General features: G+C 39.3%; 1 protein-coding gene across 1 annotated transcript in view; it reads left to right on the top strand.

The window, feature by feature from the left end:
- Positions 1 to 20,263, top strand: part of LOC111239340 (1-phosphatidylinositol 4,5-bisphosphate phosphodiesterase eta-1-like) — a 54,329-nt gene that overhangs the window by 25,073 nt on the left and 8,993 nt on the right. The window contains exons 6-16 of the mRNA XM_022769202.1: positions 1,330 to 1,500; positions 3,305 to 3,398; positions 6,002 to 6,205; positions 6,920 to 7,040; positions 9,839 to 10,010; positions 12,347 to 12,454; positions 14,429 to 14,584; positions 15,294 to 15,356; positions 16,931 to 17,025; positions 18,916 to 19,013; positions 19,117 to 19,296. Coding sequence (XP_022624923.1) covers positions 1,330 to 1,500; positions 3,305 to 3,398; positions 6,002 to 6,205; positions 6,920 to 7,040; positions 9,839 to 10,010; positions 12,347 to 12,454; positions 14,429 to 14,584; positions 15,294 to 15,356; positions 16,931 to 17,025; positions 18,916 to 19,013; positions 19,117 to 19,296 — 1,462 coding nt within the window. The remainder of the gene's footprint in view (positions 1 to 1,329; positions 1,501 to 3,304; positions 3,399 to 6,001; positions 6,206 to 6,919; positions 7,041 to 9,838; positions 10,011 to 12,346; positions 12,455 to 14,428; positions 14,585 to 15,293; positions 15,357 to 16,930; positions 17,026 to 18,915; positions 19,014 to 19,116; positions 19,297 to 20,263) is intronic.

Here is a 20,263-nt window from a genome sequence, read left to right as displayed (position 1 = left end):
TCTGTTCATAATGGGCTAACCTGTCATTTCACACCGATAATCGCTCCATTCTCTTGAATTTAAATTAGATTTCATTCATTTAATCCTTTCCATTTAAACTTTGGACGGCAGTGTTGCAACCGGAACAGCTTGTGGAGTTGCTTAAAATACCATGAATCTGTTTGTTTTCTGTCCATGCATTTCTGATCAAGTCTATCACAGTAATTTATCCTGCAGGTTACGTGTAGACTCTGTCTGTGATCGAATCCCCAGTGCCCACAGCGAGCTCATTATGGGAGTGTGATGGAGGCATTAGCTGGTATTATTAGATTTGGTGTGGAGTCGAATGGGCCCCCGTGAGATCCAGGTAATATGAGAAACTGGATCCCAGGGAGCAGACAGAGAGGAGTGGCGGGATAAAATAAGTGGCAAGCCACATGCGGTGACATATGAGGTTGGGAAAAGGAAAAATAGGTTGGAGAGGTAATGGGTTTGTGTCCTAAAAGCTGGTACATTGTGTGTGGTTACTGGTGTCAATTTGTGTTTGTATTAGTGTGAAAGGGAGAGAACCATGGCAAGAGATGGAGAAAAGATGAGACAGTTTGCAACTGCACATGTGCACAGCCGTTCCCGTGTGCACACCTTTACAGCTCAAGTCTATGCATTTTTCTAATTTTAAACTATGTGCATTGACCGGTATAGTGTCAGGGTTGACTCACAGTAAATATTGATTTTATGCCATATATTAGAGACTGATAATCAGACTGACTGATCATTCATCATGACTCATTATATTTCACTTGAGACATGTTAGCTGATTTCTTGTAAGGAGAGAACGTTATTCTGTTCTGTTTTGCCCTAACCAGTGAGTAGTGAGTGACATATCCATCACACCATCATTTGCAGCAGGCACAGAGACTGTGGTACAAGGAGCAATTTTTTAAAATTATTTATTTATTTATTTTTAGTAATTTGACTTGTTCAGCTGCGTTGATCTTACCCAGGCTTGGTTTCATATTTCTGTTGCTATTTTCCATGAATGTAGGTAGGTAGATTGCAACCCATGTAAGAGGATGATCAAGAGCATGCAGTAGCCTACATGAAACTTGTGTCCATGACCTACAGAGGAGACCTATAATATACTTGTTTCTTGATCCGCAATTTTGACCAGTATTTTCAAAAATTTCTGTTTGTTGTTTCGGATGAGGACTGTGTGAATCAAACAAATAGAATCACAATGCAAGCCATGTGTTGGAGTTTGTGTAGCATTTCACTATGTCTGTTTTTGTAGTTGTAGTGTAACCATTAAAATGGAATAGCTTGAGACGTATCACTTCCTCACCCACACAGGAAGCAGACACGGACGATCAGCAGGGCACGCTGACATACGAGGAGTTCTCGGTCTTCTACAAGATGATGTCTCTGAGGCGGGACCTGTTCCTGCTGATGATGGCGTACAGCGACAGGAAGGACCACCTGACAGCGGACGAGCTGGCCAACTTCCTGCGGAATGAGCAGAAGGTGAGAGGTCACACTGGTCATACTGGTCTGGGGTTAGAAGCAATAAAGTTCTCTGCCAGTGATGTTTAACGCCGACATGTTTTTTATGATGAGGTGTCCAAACTACTTTTTGTTCGAATAAGCTATTTCCTTTTGAGATCCAGCTGCAGAAAAGAGATATTTCTCTTCACCCTCTCCTTAGTCTAACACGTAACTCCTTCTGTCTCAGCTGTCTGCCCAGAGGAGTCTGCTCCTCTAAGCCAATCCATCACGCCTGAAATTATTTTTTCTCTCAGTTTTTTCTTTGTGTCTCTGACACACTCTTCCTGCTCTTACATTGCAATTTTTCATTCGTCTCCACCCTGTGATACTCTGCATTAATACTGTTCTCCAACTGAATAGCTGTTTTGACATGGCTGCAGCAACACAAATTAATTGTGAAAATGAATTGTAATTCTGACTTCATTTAGCTTTTAGACTGGGATTAAATCATTCTTATTTACTATATTTCAAAGAGTAAACAGGTGTTTACATATTTTCTTATCTTGTCTACTGTATTTTATGCTGGTCTCAGACAAGTTAGAACACTTTGTAACCAACTAGGTCACTTCATAAACAAACCGTAAAATCCTTGGACAGGAAACCACAATGTTGTCATCACTTTTTTGTTAAGTAAATACAACATGATGAGTTTTGAGAATAGAACCTTTCATTTCGATATTCGTCTGTTGCCCAGAATAACTCACTATATTGCACCGCCGCTGCTGAAAACATTTGTACAACTAAGCTCAGAACAGATGACCAGAGCCTCAAGGTCGACTCTTAGGGGAGAGTAAAGAATCCCTATAAGCAGCTCTGCCTTTACACAATCTGCCTTTCTAAAAAAAAGGATTTTAAGAAAACCAGATATGTCGACATTAATTTGACATACAGTATTCACCTTTGACTTTCATATTCATTCTGTGTCAGACTGTCTACATAAAAACAAGTCTAGGTATAAACCTAGTATACGACTGGCTTCCTGGCTGCTCTGGAGCTGCCAGGAAGCGGAGCCACGCTTCCAATTCACTGAGCCTCGCCTCGCCTCGCCTCGATAGCAGCAATTTATTACATGTACCATTATTGCTAAAGGAGACAGAGGAATAAATATTAGACACACCGAGCAAGAGAGAGCAGGAGAGTGGGATGGAGAGAAAGAACCTATCTGTGACTGCTAAGCAAAAGAAACTAGCAGATCTCAGAAGCGTATAAACAACAGAAATGCAAGCAACAGGAAATCAGAATACGCTTTCTGCAGCACATCAGCACAGCAATCAAAGCCCAGTTTAAAAATAAAGGGTTTTTGTCTTCTGAAACGTTAGAGGGCTTTTAATTTGAAATGGTTACAAGAAGTATTGAGTATTGTAACCATAAGTATTTACGCGCGAGGGCAAATGATCAAAATGAGGCTTTGTACTAAAATTCCAGTATGACTAATATCAAATTAGAAATAAAAGTCTGCCTCTAATACATGTCTGCCGAAAACTGCTGCGGATCCGCTTTAAATGCCCCCTGAAAACAGTTTGTCCCAAATCATGTTAAAGAGCAATGGCCAATGGGAAAAGTCCAACACTCACAACTATATCACTCACTCAGTCATGGACATTCGTGAAACTTGTATTTATGTTACTGTACTTATTGTATTGCGTCTACCTATCCAGGGACTGCACATGGAAATTAGCTATTAGCTCAGTCTGGTACATAGTACCAGATGATTGATCGATAAAAATCAATAAAAAACTAAACTAAACTTAACCTTTGGTTTGTTCATCTTCTTTCTCTGCAGGTGGCCAATGTGACTCCAGAGTACATTGCAGAAATCATTGACAAGTTTGAGGTATCTGACGAGAATAAACAAAGAAGCGTTATGGGGATTGAAGGTAACGTTCTCCCATTTCACCATCTTCTTTCAGATTTCACTCCCTCAATTCTTTCCTTTTTTCATCTTGGGGTCAGTCATTGTTTATCCTTTCAACTTCTTGTATCTGTCATGGTACATCATGAGTTTTCATTAGTTACTCTGTTATTTATTATTTTATTCATTCATTATTTCATGCACTCACATAGTCATACTGCTTATGCCATTTCAAGTTCAGGAAATGTGTGAGTCAAACACAGTATATGGATTATGTGCAGCAAATCAAATTTGTTTTTATAATAAATAAATTAATTGAGTTGTATCATGCATAAAACCGTGCCCTGCCTGCATGACCTTACAAGACTCCATACATTCATATAAGACAGACTCAGGATGCAGTCTATGACAACAAAATACCAAATGATGAATACAAAATCATTTTTGACAATCAGACCTCAGTTGACTACAACAAAATTCACAAATCACTGACAAAAAAAAGACTATATAAATTCACCTTGCCTCCTTTACGAAGCTTTTGACTCTAAATACATCAAAATTAAACAATTATTCCAACATAACTGTTTTAACTAACTGTAATTGAAGCTTGAAAGTATAAAAGAAAATGGGACTGACTTTCCACAAAGGGCTTATTCCCTGAATGGTTTTGAATTGCCCCCTCCCCAATGGCCAGGAGAAAAATTTAAGTGCAAAGGAATAATAATTTTGTCACTACTGTTTTTAAATCCAATATCAAATTTACCAATTAATCTTCTCCAATAAAATTTCTATTAACCCAGATTTTATTGTTTACGGTGATAACCGCTCAAAATAAAAACCTTAAATCTTGATAATGGGTGTCTAAAAAGACAAAATAATGACATCTTGGGGATTTTGTCTTTGGCAAGTGTTCATCTCTTGATGTCATTTTAAGTAATGCCACATGTGACTGGAAGGTGAGCTTAAGGGAGAAGAAGGAGTGAGGACTGAGTGCGGTAGCTGGAGTGAGAAAGTGGGAAGTCAGAATGAGGGTGCAGGGAAAGAGAAACAGAAATGTGTGACAGAAAGGAGCAGAGTGACTACGGGGAGAAGAGATGAGAGGAGGAAGAGGAGGTGGGGTGAGACTAATCTTGTCATTGGAGGCATGAAGGCTAACACTATATGTGTCTGGCTGATCAGACCAGTATGCCTGATGCCCTCCCTGTAGGCCTGAAATGTGTGTGCTTAAACAAGCATTGTGCACAGATGTGACAGAAATGTTCAAACAGATTTACATTATCATCTTTTTACAGTGTGATGAGCTGTTACCTACATTATTTGGTCTCTTGGCATCTGTTGGACTGTATATACGTAGTATACAGTATAGTTCATATACATATTCATGTCACATGTCAATGTGGATTTAGCCAAAATGGTACAGTGATGAGATTGCATGTCCAGTCTAATCATGGACTTTCCATAGCAAAAATCTCTCTCTATATTTGCATCACATTTTTTCATTTCTCCTCCACAGCCAGCTTATCCACATCAACCGTCTCCCTCTTTTCCCTCGTCTGCTTTCTCGCTTATTTCCGATTTCTCCTGCTCTTGGTATTCCTGTCTCATTTCCATTCCTCCTCTCTGGATGAAAGGATGCTTTCTTCTCTGTCACTCCTCTTCATGCTGTGGGCACCTACAAAAAAGTTGAAACCACAGTAGTGTGTTTTGAATGTGCTTGTGTCTGTCATCTGTCAGTATTTCCTGGAGCTCAACCTGCTGATGAAGAGATGTGTAGATGTCACTGTTAGAAGCTGTTAAAAGTTACGTGATATGATCTGGTTGCTGGGAGTTTGAAATCAAAACGTTTTTTGTGCCACTATCAGGATGTTGAAAAGCAGGCAACAATTGGTTACCGTAAATCTGATGCAGGAGGGATGCATGACAAGCAATATTTAAAGTTATTTTCTGAGTTCCACCATGACCTCTGCTACTGACTTCAATATGTTGATATGTTCACTAACAATGACCAAGAGTCTACAGCCCACTAGCATCTCTGTGGGACTGTATTAAGACACAGAGGCGCTTTTATCAAAATGCTGACATGAGCATGCTAACAAGATGACAAAGCTAACATGCTGATGTTGGCAGGCATATTTGCTAATTAGCAGTAAATGCAATGTACGGTTGAAAGGGATGGGAATGTCACAAGGGGAATATCATTTGTGCCTTAGATATTTCACTGAATGGTCGAAAACATTGACCTGCTGGTGGTACTGGGTAAAGAGTCAGGAGATCATTAAAGTCATTAGATTTCATCCTCTGACCACCATGAATATGTGTACCAAATGTCATGGCAAGCCATCAAATTTTGTTTGAGACATTTCAATTAAAAAATTTATCAACTTCACAGAGGTGCTAACGTCAGTAGGATTCATGGTCTTGGAATAGTGAATGTCTGTACAAAATTTTTATATGTCAGTCCATCCAATAGTTGTTGAGATATTATCAGCTGATGCTGCCGTTCACAGAGCCATGCCAATATCCGAAAAAAGCTGCAAAACAGAATTGACACTAAGCTGAATTCTGCAATACACTGATTCCCATTGTAATTCTCAACTTTTTTTTCCATTTATGTGTATTTATCTTCAGGTTTTACAAGTTTCATGCGCAGTCCAACATGTGACATTTTCAACCCTTTGCACCATGAGGTGAATCAAGACATGGAGCAGCCGCTCTGTAACTACTTCATCGCCTCCTCTCATAACACATATCTGACTGGAGACCAGCTTCTCTCCCACTCCAAGACGGACATGTACGCCTGGGTGCTGCAGTCCGGCTGCCGCTGCGTCGAGGGTAGGCGTGTGTTTACATTTAAACACAATTTAGGATCCTTGTATTGTTCATGCTGTCACACTGTCATGTCTTACTGGGACACTTGGATAGAACAGAATTGTTAATGTTATTAGTAACACTTGATTTTCTTACTATGACAAGTCAATATGTTTGCTGGGGAGATTGCCTATTGTGATTAGACGAGGTTGCTTCAATGGCTCCTTATAATTGCAGCAAACTCTTTTCACCCTGTATCAAATGGTATCACTGTTTGGTGCTAAAAATGGAATAAAACAATTGCTGTTAGGGATGATAATGGGTATTTATGGATGTTAAGGATGTTTACGGCTTAGCAAGACATTTTTTCTTAATGGTTTTAAATTAACACCGAAGACATATTTTGCAGTGTTTTATGTTTGGTAATAAAATTTGAAACAGATGCAGCAACACCTCACAATGAAGCACAATATTGCACGTGTTATTGCTTGAGTGTTACTTTTACTCACACTATTTTGTGTCCCAGAATGAATCAACAGCAGTGTTCATTAGGAGAATGCGAAATAGTGGAGTATAGGAGCTGAGGCATCTTTGCTATATATCAAAGATGAACAGTGAGGAGAGGCAGAAACTGAGAACAGTAGAGAGAGAGAGAAAGAGAGAGAGAGAGCGAGAGAGGGAGGAAGATATAAATGTTTTCCACTTTCATGCATCATTTCCTCTGTTTTTTCCCTGCAGTGGACTGCTGGGATGGTCCTGATGGAGAGCCGATGGTCCAACACGGCTACACTCTGACCTCCAAGATACCATTCAAGTCTGTCATAGAGACCATCAATAAATATGCCTTCATAAATAACCAGTGAGTCAAAGCTCCCTATGGTACAGAATGTGTGTGTTATTGTACGTGATAGTTTGTGACATTTTATGGAAACTAGACCCTTCCATTATCCCATAGGTATTGTTGTGGGAGAAAAATGGCCTAATGGAAATGCCATTTTGCTTGTTTCCTCTTTAGTTTATTCACACATATAAATCTGACTGAAACATCACGTCTGTTTGACATTCTATAGAATAAATAATATTCTTAGCTTCAGGACAAACACAACATTTCTCCATGTGCACACACACACACACACACACACACATACAAAGATTGTATTATTGATTATATATTGTCCTCTACTGTTTAATTCTGTTGCTTCATGCTCCACTATGGGGTGAGATATATTGTAATAGCACTAACCCACACACAGGCTTTTCCACCCTAATTTAAAAAGTTGGTGAAATTCAGTTTTTTTTTCTCATAAAACAAGTCTCAAACTATCATTTCTCACACTGTTATAATGCAATATCTATGACTCTAGTGGAAGGTTTCCCCCACAAGGTTAAACAAAAAAGCTGCAATATTTAAAAAGCCAGGTTTGTGTTTTTCAGAAAACACTGTAGTTCCTGGCAGTAATTAGCACCTATTACTGAGTCATCTGCTTTGCAGTGTTTCCTCTGGATCCCCGAGGTACCACTGTTTTTTCTGCTGGGTCCGACAATACCCAGACAAAGTGGTGAATGATGCAGCATGCTGCCACACTGTCTCGCTTTAACATCTATTGCAGCCACTTATGATGGCAGCAGCTGTGTTATAAAAGCATTTATTTTATTCAGAGGTACAGACAGTATTGGAGTAAATTCAATTATGTAATCAAAAAGAAGTGTAACTACATTTGGCAATAGCTTGTTGGAACATTCACTAACATTAGATTAAGGTTGTACATCTTATTTTCTGGCTGTCAACTTAACTTCTTGTTCAATTTTGATGCATTGTTGCTGTCATTGGTGTTAAAGAGATAGTTGGGAATAGGCTTACTGCCATTCTCACCGAGAGTTAGATTAAAAGATTGATAGCACTCTCACATTTGTCCATCAAATATGAAGTTACAGCTAGCAGCTGTTATCTTAGCATAAATCCCACAGACCCACAAATTGTTTTTACATTTTGACTTTTGTATGAATTAAATAAACCAGATATAACGTGTTAAATAACAAGCTTTAGATCTGTTGGCTGATTTTGTTTCCTCGGGGCAGAACCAGGCTAGCTAAACTAACCGTGTCCTGGCTGTAGCTTCATATTTACCACACAGACATTAGAAGTGGTTTAAATCCTATAATCTAATTCTTGTCAAGAAAGTGAAGACTGGTATATCGAGAAATTTCAACCTATTCCTTTAATTTCCATCTTAAGAACCGCTGTAGCCTATGTTAAACATAATCAATACGCAGCAAAAGGAAGGAAATTACAATTTTGACCCACCTTTTATCTCGTTACTATATATTTACTGAAGCTGAAATTAGTGTATTTTAAAATTCATCATGTGTGCATAAAGCATGTCTCAACAGATTTTGCAGGCGCAGAGCCTTCAGCGATCAGTCACAGAACAAAACAGATTAACACTGAAGTCAAACAGGGAAACAACATAAAGACAAAAGACACATGGAGAGACATTACAAACTGCCAAACCTGCTCACATTAAAACCCTTTTACTGTCATGGCTGTAGTATGAATCAATTAATTTAGTAATTGACAGACTAATAAATTATGAAGATTAATGCTGAAATGCTGTCCTAGATAATTTTAGTCAATAAAGTTATATTTCTTCTGACGGTTGCTTTGCTGTAGGTCTTTGTATTCCTCTGTGAATGAAATTAAAAACCATATGTTCATGGTACTTTCCCAAAAGAAAACATTCACCGTTGCTAATCAGGAAATACCTTCATATTCTCATAAACTCATATCTTATTAATTAGTCATCTGTAACAATGCTGATGGCAAGAACAGATTAATAAATTGAACGTCCTGTGTTTTCTCTCTCTCTTCTCTCTGCTCTTCTCACCTTTTACATTCAACTGATATTTTATCATCAGTGCCACCTGTTAATATGATTAATGGCTCCTGGGTTGAATTGAAATGGAGTGAGTCTCTGCTCCCTCCGACATCACACACACTCACACACACACATTACACAGCTCATTGAGCCGCCTCACTGTTTCACCTGAGAGGAGCTCCAGGGTGTCACTGCCTGTGTGTCGAAATGAAATGACTCTGGATGCTACTCTCTCTGCTCTCTCTTTTTGTCTTTGGCAAAGGATCCTTTTGTGTGTTTAAATGTGTGTGTGTGTGTGTGTGTGTGTGTGTGTGTGTGTGTGTGTGTGTGTGTGTGTGTGTGTGAGTGTATGTTTTGGGGGATCAGAGGTGGAGGTGAGAGCGAGGCTGTGTCCCCTGAGGGAGAGCTGTCACTCTGACAAACCTGACATTTGAGCTGTGCTGCTGTGTGGCCACAAGTCATTTCACCTTTTCTAAATGAAAAGACAGACACTCACACACACACTCCACATCTACACAGACCATGCCACAAAGGTGAAGAGGTGTTTATGCAGCTGTATTTTTTATCATTTACCTCTCTGTTCTGTGGGTTAGAGGTGAGAAATGGAAGTTAAGTTTGAAATGTGATTCACACTCATCTCCGCAGATCAGTCTCTACTCAGTCCATTTTCTGCATTCAAGACACATTTCCTTCATGTTGACAGGTTTTATGTAATTTATGGAAACCTGAGTACGAATATATATATATATATATATATATGTATATCTTCTTTTTTCCCCAGGTTCCCAGTCATTCTGTCCATTGAGAACCACTGTAGCATCCAGCAGCAAAAGAAGATTGCGCAGTACCTGAGAGAAATCTTTGGAGACAAACTCGATGTGGGAGATGCACTGAGCAGAGACTCCAAGACATTACCCAGTCCTCACAGCCTGCTGGGCAAGATACTCATCAAAGTAAGGACAAATCAATGGATGGATTGATGGATGGATGGATGGATGGATGGTTGGATAAACAGAGCTTGATTTTAAATGAATACATGAATTAATGAATTAAAATATGCCCAGTTAGTGTACTTGTGAATCAAAGGTTCTTCATCACACCTCTCCATTTCCTTCCTCTTATAACAGTGAGGTGAGCTGAGCTCTTGTCATCTCAACATATTTTACTTCATGTGTGTTGCAGTTAGGATGGGGAGAGAGAAAGGCTGTGAGGGAGCTAATTATTGCCCATAAAAAGAAGACGAGAAGGAAGAGGAGATAGTGAGGACAAAACTAGGTCATTGTGTTACACACAGTGAAATGAATAGAGAGGACAAGTTGCTGGCATGTGATGAAAAAGTAACATTTTTTATATTTTGTAACTCGTACAATACATATGTTGTATGTGGGCATACAAATGCATACATTCACACAATAACCAAACACAACCTTCACTGTGACACAGTTGGTGCTGTCAAATGATTCATTTTAAATTGCTATCAGTCAAAGTGTTCTACAATTAAGTATAATGAAATGATATATGTTGAAATTCCATGAAAGAATATAGTAAATTGTATATTCCCCAAATCCCTGGTTAAAGTAGGGCTTAAGTGTAGAATAAAATGTTAACCACAAAACAGGCTGCAACAACAGCATTGTTTTCTAATTACTTTCACTTGAATAACTTAGCAAGCTTTTAAGCTCAATATGACAGTTTCCCCAAAGTGATTATTAATAAATTATGCAGTTTCTCATTATCTTACAATTAAGGCATCACACACACACACACATTCAGTCCTGCCCCGCATCCAGCGTTTTAAGACTGAAAAGTTGAAAAGATTGTATGGAACACTGTGTTGACTGAAATCAGTGCTTTTTACTAGCATGTATGGATAACTAGTCACATAGTCACAGTCACAGGTACTGTAGCTGATGTTGTAATACTGCTGCAAAAAGTCTAAGTTAGAGGTGGATGGTGAGATGCAATCTTCCCATCTTGTCTTCTCCCAAAAGCCAGTGTTGGTTTCCTTAAACCAATCTTTCCCCAAACTTAACCTTGAACTTAAAGGAATAGTTCCACATTTTGGAAAATTAGCTTAATCACTTTCTTTGCCTGAATCATTATGGAAAGCTCATATGACAAAAACCCCTATTTTGTTATTTAAATATGACGAGCTTATCTCTTTGCAGCACCTACTGTTATAGTCCCAAAGGCAGAACAGTCCAGTGAGATGATCTTTGAAACATGGTTGATACCATCATCCTAAAAAAGATTGAAAACCCAACATATGATCTTTTTTTTTAATATCAGCTCTCACTCTGACAGCCTCAGGCCCAGAAGATCCTTATCTACAGAGACGGTGCATTTGGATGAACAAAAGCTTTCAGCATTTATTGTTTTGTTTTATTAGAACCAGATAAAATTGACTTTATCTGTAATGTGAAGAAAGCCTTCTTTGTTCCTTGGCAAAAGGAGCTCTGGCTTTGTCCCTCCCCAGCCAGATGTCTGAAAAGTGAAAGAGCATTATTGATTTTCTATAAAGCCCTTTACTCCTCTCTAACAGTTTTCCTCCACCCCTTTCCTCCCCCTCTCTGCCCTTGTTTGAAATCCTTTCACCTCTCTCCATCCACTCAGTGGAGCGAGAGATCAGAGAGTCACAAGATGGCAAAGAAAAATGGCGTGAGGGTTTTTTGACAGTCACAGCTAGAAGGAACAGGGGACAGACTACTGGTGGCAGTGGTTGAAGCGAGGGTGGCGGTGTCAGCCAGTGAAAGACTCGATGTACTGCAGGAAGCTCAGAGTCTGCAATTGATTTTTTTTCTTGAAGAAGAAGCTTAGAAAATCTTGACTCCCACTCACACCTTCAGAATGGCTCACTAATGGGCTTCCACTCTGCTGAAAGAGCTGCTTAGGGAGCTTCTCGGGGAATCTGCAGCTGATTGTACATTGTGTGTGTGTGTGTGTGTGTGTGTGTGTGTCTGTTAGTTTGTGTGTGCACAAGTGTGTTTTTTGTGCTTATATCTGGCAGTAATGGCCTGGTAATACTGGTAAAAGAGCCACATAAAGGAGGAGGTTACTCTAATGTGTGTCTGTCCATTTTTGTGTGTACAGGCTTGTGTACAGCGAAGTGAATGTCTGAGTCCAACACTGATTTTATTTTATCCTTGGACTAAGAGGTGCAACCTGTGTGGGCGTTCTTGAGTATAAAAGAGATGAGCGAGGGGTTGCGCTGCATTAAAGACATATGCACAGGTCAAAAGCATGTTTGTCACTCTCCTCCAGTCTCTTTGTCTGTCTTTTTTCCCTCCAGGGGAAGCGTCTCCCTGCCTACCTGTCTGCAGACGCCGAGGAAGGGGAGGTATCCGATGATGACAGCGCAGATGAAATTGAGGACGACTTCAAGCTCAAGAGCAGTAATGTAAGAAAGGAGAGAGGAGTCTCTCTTCCTTGTTTTCAAGTTTTTAAGTTTCCATCATTCTCAGCCCAGTATTAAAAATAAAGACGTTAAAGTAACTTCCAACTGCTATCTCTCTCAGTTTGGGCAGCCTTCTTTTTTGGGTCCATGTGTGCTTCTCTGCCAGTTCTTTATGTGCTATTTAATTTGTTCATTCAATAAAAACAAAAAAAACATAACAAAAAAAAAAACTCACTTTGGATTGACAGGGACTATTGCTAGAGGATCAAACCCATTCCTCCACACACAGGCATCACAAACAGAAGTTAGATAATGGGATCTTAATGATATTGTTGTGCTCAACATAATGACTTAAGTAATTGGGTAGTAATGTTGGTGCTTGTAATGTTTTATTGATCGTCACTGCTTTAATGTTTTGGAATAATCAATGCTTAATGATGCAGATATAATTATTAAGTCAGTGTCAGTTGTTGTTGTTTTCTTTATATATACATAAGAATTGCAGCAACATGTAAAACATGTCAGAGCATCTTGAACTTTCCTATTGCCATTTTTATAGTAATTCTTAATCCTGTTCATTTATTCTGTGATACAGTCGTGCCAGGGTCCCCCCTCACCACATTTAATGCAGGAAAACACTTCCACATTTTCCAGATGGTTTAGTTGTGTAACTGAAAATGGCATCGTTCTTCCACATTTAGCTGGAGGCATGAGGCTGCAGATGCCACTTTGGATTATCCCTGGCATCTTAAAGGGGTGGTGGCAAGTTTCCACTGATGAGAGGTTTTATATTGAGCTCATTAAACCAGTATTTTTTTAACATTGCACTTGTAGTGGGCCGTGGAAAAAGTGACGTATATAATGTTGTTCACTCTCTTGCTGTATATGGTGACAGATAATTTTGTTTTTTCCATCTTTAGTGTAAAATATAAAATTTATATGCATTTACATACTTTGTAAACTTTCAGACCACCTTTTTTTTTAAATTAACATACCTGGTATAACTCACTAACAAACTCATTCATTCACATTTAGCAGGCAGCAGATTTTACACAAGGGGGAGCTGTTAATGCATTGTCAGACCAGTTTTACACATCCCAACCTATGCTGCCTCTGGTAAAGGATCGTAATGGCAGTAGCAGTTTAGACCTGCAGATGTAAACATGGTGGTGCGTGACTTTACACTTGCGATCGTGCAAAATGACATGATGCTTACGTGTACATCTCAATTTACAGCTCATTCTATAGTGCAGTGCTGAGAATCAAGTTATAATCGGGATTTAGGTGATTTTAATTGAAAGATGCCAACGTGATGTCAATCTTCTTATATAATTCTCAGAAAGAAAGTCTGTTTCCCAAAATGTCAAACCATTCCTACTATTCTAACTATTAATCATGGACACTGGACACAGCTTATGTGTCTGTTTTAATATTTTAAATTTTACACTTTTACACTTTTTGAACTGTCAATCATGCAAATCTACTCTAGCGGAGTCCCATAATAAAAAATATATAGCTGGGAATGAGCATGGTAGGCCCCCTTTAAGCAGAAAATATTTTATATTACATTTAACATTTTTCCAGTTTAAAATATTTGATTTCAAATATTAAACAAACACGCTCTCTCATGTGCATAAGCATATGAAAAAGTACTGAAGTTGTAAAACTCATTGTCTTCATGTGGTGCAGGAGTCAAACTTGCATCAGCATTTAGTTTTGTTACCTGCAGATGGTTGGTTTAGAATTGCAGGTCTGACTGTGGTGCTGTGGCTCCGCTGTAGTTTAATATTGGCCAGGCTTGGTTTCAGATGCTTTGCATCAGTGACAGTGTGTGTCCATGCACCAAAATGACACAACTCTCCATCTCCAACTCCTGCCAATAAATACATCCTTTTAGCTCCTTGTCTCTCTTGCTTCCTTACCCAGCTTTTCTCCTTCTTTAACTCCTCCCACTAACGTTCCTCTTCTATCACGCAGGGCAATGGTCACCACCAGGTGGAGTCTCACATCAGAAAGAAACTGGACTCTCTATTGAAGGAGTCTAGGATCGGAGACAAGGAAGATACAGACAGCTTCAGCATCCGAGCTCTGCTCCGTGCCACACACCAGGGCCTTCAGAAAAACCTGCGGCAGGTATAAGCACCGAGGCAAAGCTGCATATGGAGCAGAGTAATACTTGTCAACAGATGAGAAAGAAAAGAAAAGGGGGCACAAAACTAGGCCATGGTATTAGTCACGGAGGGAGATGGAAAAAATAAAGACAGGCCAAACGCACCAACTGAACAGAAGAGAATGCAAAGTCAGCACCTGCTCAGGCCACTCTGAAGGGGCCGTGCTATTTCCACCCACAAAACCATGTCAAAACAGACTGAAAGTGATGAGACACTAAATGTCTGCAGTGTTACTTAATATTTAATTTCCTTGCTTTCCTTCCTTCCTATTTTTAGAAGCTTCGGTTTCCTGACAACCATTTTAATGTACTGGGTGTTGTGCATCGGAGTTTCCTGTTCTCTTTATTCTACTCCTGCTTTGTTGGTGATGCCCTTCACCTCATTCTCAGTCTTTAAACCTTTTTCTGTCTCTGTCTTCCTAACTGTAATTTTCCTTTTTCCAGTTTCTCTCTTTTTCGTATTTCTCACCCACGCTCGTCTTCAGCTGTGTTGTGCTTTATTGGCTGATGTCTCTTGTAGCCCCTCCAGCTACTGAGCTTTAGGGTTTAAGTGACTCACCGGGTGCTAATGTGGTTGTTATTAGATTCACGCCAAATGATCCACACACATGAATGTAAACAAACACACACAAACACATACAGTGTATCTGAGCATGTTCTCCTTTTCTCTAGAGCTCCAGAGGGGTTCTGAAGAAATCCCAAAGCAGATCTTTCATCACGACGCTTAAACAGAAGGTGAGGGGCATCGAAAGACCGATTTCTCTTTCTTGCTTGATTCTTTCTATGTTTGTTTGGGGTCTCAAATGGCAAAATCAGGTTATTTCATTTTCATGGTTAGGTGGTAATAAAACATTTCTTAGGAGACCACTGGTAGAGCAGCAGAAAGACTTGTCCAGGCAAAAGAAAACCTGGAGGAAAAAAAAAATGATCTGGCCCAAGAAGTAGTTATAATCTAAAATTTAGTTTACCTTCTTTGATATAAATGGGCAAACACAATACACCCCTCAATGTAATGAACACACCAGCACCACAATATAATCTCAAAAATGACTATTAAGTTGAATCAACACTTCTCTTCCTTTTCCTTCCTGAAGCTAGGATTTATTCCAGAGCTGTTGTATTAGGCCGCATTATGTTTCGCCAGGTGTTTTATTTACACGTTAGAGACAAGAGTGTGATGTGTCTCTTAAAACACCAATATGAAGCAAAACAGAAGCCTTCCTTAAAATAACACATCGAAAATGCAAATACAAAGAACCTTTTGTAGAGCTACCTTCAGCGTGTGGTAGGTAGCAGGATCATAATTAAGACTGCCACACTTATCTTCAAGTTCCTCATAGCAGCTCAATGCAGTGACAGCATGCGTTAGGCGTATCTGCCAATTACACATGCAGATCTAAAGCATGCACTTTCATGATGTAGATCCTCTCTAAGGTATGTGCTTGTCCTTTAGAAAGCTGCTAATGGTGTAGGCCCTAAGAGAAATGTTTGTAGTGCAAATTATGTTTTCAATAGCTGTTTTCTAGTCCTTAAGGTTTAAAAAAAAAAAGAAAAAAGAAATAGAGTTAGCATCAATTCAATTTATCGTTAATTTTATGGTATAATATTATAATATTTCCCACTCCGACTTTATTCCTCTAGCCCTTTGCTTCTTTTTTTTTACCTTCCTCTTTCCCTCATCTGTTTACCCACTCACATCTCCTCTTCATTCTTTTATGTCTCCCTCTTTGCATATTATGCATCCTCCCACGTGTGTGTATATATGCGTGCAAGCATGGGTGCACGTAATCTGTTGGCAAGAAGCCTAAACCCTGTAATTACTGTAACCCTCGTCCTCTTCTCAACTCCACTTTAGCTCTAATAGAGGTGTTGCTTCTCTCTGAAAAAAAAACAAAAAAAAACTAAACACTCCACTAAATACACATTTGCTATAATCACATACGCTATACCTAAAACACCCACCGACATGCACAAACACACACAACTGCTACTACAATAACAACACTATGAATCACACGGGAGCCTCTATGAAACACATACAATTTGGCAAAGAGACACAAACACCAGCCCCTGCCCTGCGAGTTTGTGTGTAGGCGGTATCATGTATGGTGTGTAACAGGTTTATCAGGATATCAGCTATATATAGGCAACACTTTTTTTTTGCTTTTCAACCAGTAAAAAAATGTAGCAATGTAACTTGTGGTTTGTTTATATGCTTCTGTGTGTGTGTGTGTGTGTGTGTGTGTGTGTGTGTGTGTGTGTGTGTGTGTGTGTGTGTGTGTGTGTGTGTGTGTGTTTCTATTGTCCAGAGGCACTCCAAATCCAGGCTGTCATGCCAAAGCGTGGACAAAGAGGAGGACAGTCAGGAGAGGTCTGGGAGGGAGGCCGGAGGACAGTTCAACAGGTGACCTTCGACCTGCTTAACCATAGCACTGACAATCATTGACAATGAGGTTTGATAGTTGCTGACTACTGGGAGCATTAAACAATCCGGGGCATCAGTAGTGCCGTGCAACCACTAAAGCTTCTCCAGTAATCATTCATGTTAGTGTGAGGTAAAGAATGATGGAGCTACCTCCAACAGCAAAGGAGGGAATCCTGATTGGTTTTGGTTCCTTCTTCTCTCATGTAAAATCTATAACCTGAAAAGTGTACAATCACCACTTCTCCACTTTTCTTAGATCCCTGCTTAGTCGTGACTTCCTCAGATCAGATTTTTACAATTTTTATAATATTCTAATGTCACTTTACTCACTTTCTACATATACTAAATGCAAAAGACCAAAGGCAGAGAACCCGGGATGAGTGAAATCAAGGGCACAGCAAAAGGCATCACATATGGTCTCATCGTGCAGCTCCAGTGGCTCATAGCAGGATTAATCATATAAAATATAGATAATGATGGACATTTTATCCAAGCACAGCTGTGTTCTTTCATTAGAAATTTTCTTCTTCTTTGCTTTGCTTTGGACATTCTCCTGTACTCAGTGGTTAAAAAGAATAAGATCATTAAAAGTAGCAATACCAGAAAACAAAAATATGTTTTAAAAAGAGAAACTCCTGCATTGAAAACTGTACTTCAGTAAAAGTAAAGATGTACTGGCAACGAAATGGACTTGAAAATAATGGTTACGCTGAAAGTTATATTATTACATCATTTTATATTTGATGCATTAAAGCTACATAGTGTTCATTTTGAAAGAACTTAAAAATGAAAAGTTGAATTCATAAGTAACACAACACACATCATGATCAATTCAACACACCCATGGGTTTTGCTGTTGCAGCCTCACATGGTCTGGTATGACCAGTGGCTTATGATGGCTAATGTTAGTTAATAATAGCAGTCATTAGACACATATTCTTGTGTAACTGACATTACTGTTGCTGACTTTATGATACTTAATGTTTAGCATTTACTTTTATCCATAATTTTTAATTACTCACTTGTCACTAGTTGCAAGTATAATGTAGCATAAAATTGGAACATTAAAGCACGGCACCTTGGAACTGTGGTTGGGTTGAGTAAATGTACTTGGTTAATTTCCACCATTTCCTATGTCAATTTGAATTTTGTTTGCATTGCATCCACTATAGTATCCCACTGAACATCGCCACGTCCTCTGTTCTCCATATTTCCTCAAGCATCATTAGTTAGTTTATGTTTACCAAAGGGTCTAAAAAAAGCAGACTGAGTCAGTTTCCACCTGGAGCTGGAACATAGCACAATTTTCTTTCACACACATTCTTTGTCCACCTCTGTCTCTTTCTCCCTTCTGCCTTTGTGAGTGTGCATTGGGCAAGAAGTATGGAAATTCAGCTGTTTTCCTCCTTCAGCCACTCTCTCTGTATAAGGCCTTTGTCCCTCTTTGTTATCTCAGACACTGTTCCTGGTTGCATATTCATATATGCATGTCCTCAGGATCTGTCACAATACAGATTCCTACAAGCATGCATCTGAATGGCTATGTGACTGACTGTTTTTGTGCAATACAGGCGTTTGCATGACTGTGTGTGTGTAGTTGTATGTGAGTGTGAATGTGTGTCTTGCTGCACTGCATGCGCTCTGGTCCCTATTAAGCTTTTTGCCTTTGATGCTCTTTCCTGTGGTTTGCAAGCTGCCTCTCTGATGAACAATTCTCTCTTGCCTGATTTGTTTTTGCCACTATAAATACTTAAAATGGGTAGATAAGTGTGTGCATGCCTTACATGTCTCATATAGCTTTGCATGATCTTACTCACTCTCCTACTCTGCCATCTCTTGCGATTTTCTGTCATCTGGAAATTGTTTTAGGGCTGGAAGGAAGAGGAAGACGATGAAACTGAGTAGAGATCTGTCAAACCTGGTGGTGTTCACCAACTCTGTTGCCTCACAGGAGTGCCTGAATGAAGGTGAAAAGCCAAAGCTCTGACAACTGCACGCACAAACAAATAGACAAATTGCAATCTTTACCTTGAAGGCATTTTCTCATGACTAACCCATGTTTCTCTTCAGGTACTCCAGGTGATGTTCTGTCATTCAGTGAGACCAGAGCGCAATCTCTGGTCAATCACAGAGCCGAACAGTTCCTGGCTTTTAACCAGAGGCAGCTGTCACGCATTTATCCCTCAGCCTATCGTATCGACTCGTCCAACTTCAACCCCCAGTTCTACTGGAACGTGGGCTGTCAGTTGGGTAAGACAGCTGTCTGTCGCTCTAAGCTTCTGACCTGTTTAGAGGTTGTCTGTTAATGAAAACACCAGGTGCCTTCCCTTTAGCTAGATACCTGTCATTACATATTCATTGACACTGCATACACCATGCATGCACACACATATACAAAGAGACTTCATCTGTGGCCTGCACATCACACACTTCATTTACACATATCACATTGTGTAGTTAATTAGTGGCCGTGTGTGCAGAGGTTAATTAATAGGCATGAGTGGTAAGCCATACCCATTAGCCTCTACACTACATAGCCACTCAGTTGTGCAAGGTATGTGTGTGTACTGTATGTTTTTGCATGTTGTATGTGATTGAGCATGAGTTTATTCATAGTGTTACATTCAGAACAGGAATTTGTGAGGATTACAGCGAAATACATAAATGAATAGTGAGTTGGAGCTAAATATTTTAATCTGTGTGGAAATGAACAGCGTTAGGAAATTTCTATTTTAATTTGTAAGAAATTACTGTTCCAGGTGCACAAAAATAGAAACATTTACAGAGGAGAGAAGAAGTAAAAAGGGTTTTAAAAAATGCCAACCTCTCAAGTAGATTATCTTTAAAGCAGTGGTGATTTGTCCTCATTTTCATTTTCTTTTTGCTTGTTTCATTGCTCATCTGTTTTACTAATTGAGGTTTCAAGGTTGTATAGACTCACACGCTTAATGAATAACAGAATGAATGAATAAACCAAAGAGGAGCATTATAAATGCAAAATTAACCACTGACCCCTAGAGTGACAAATCAGGCTCCTCAAATGATTTCTGCCACAGACTATTGAGCATCCTCAGTGATCCTCAGTTTCACAGTTTATATATACTAACTGCGCCAACATCTGGATGACAACTGAATCAGTGGATGGCATACTGTATGTGGGTAGAGGTTTAGAGACAATTAGTGACTAAATAAAACTTCTTCCTCATTTTTTCTCTTT

The sequence above is a fragment of the Seriola dumerili genome, unplaced genomic scaffold (genome assembly GCF_002260705.1).
Source record: "Seriola dumerili isolate Sdu_G_001 unplaced genomic scaffold, Sdu_1.0 BDQW01002293.1, whole genome shotgun sequence".
Lineage (NCBI taxonomy): Eukaryota > Metazoa > Chordata > Actinopteri > Carangiformes > Carangidae > Seriola > Seriola dumerili.
This window is presented reverse-complemented; position numbering and strand designations above follow the sequence as displayed.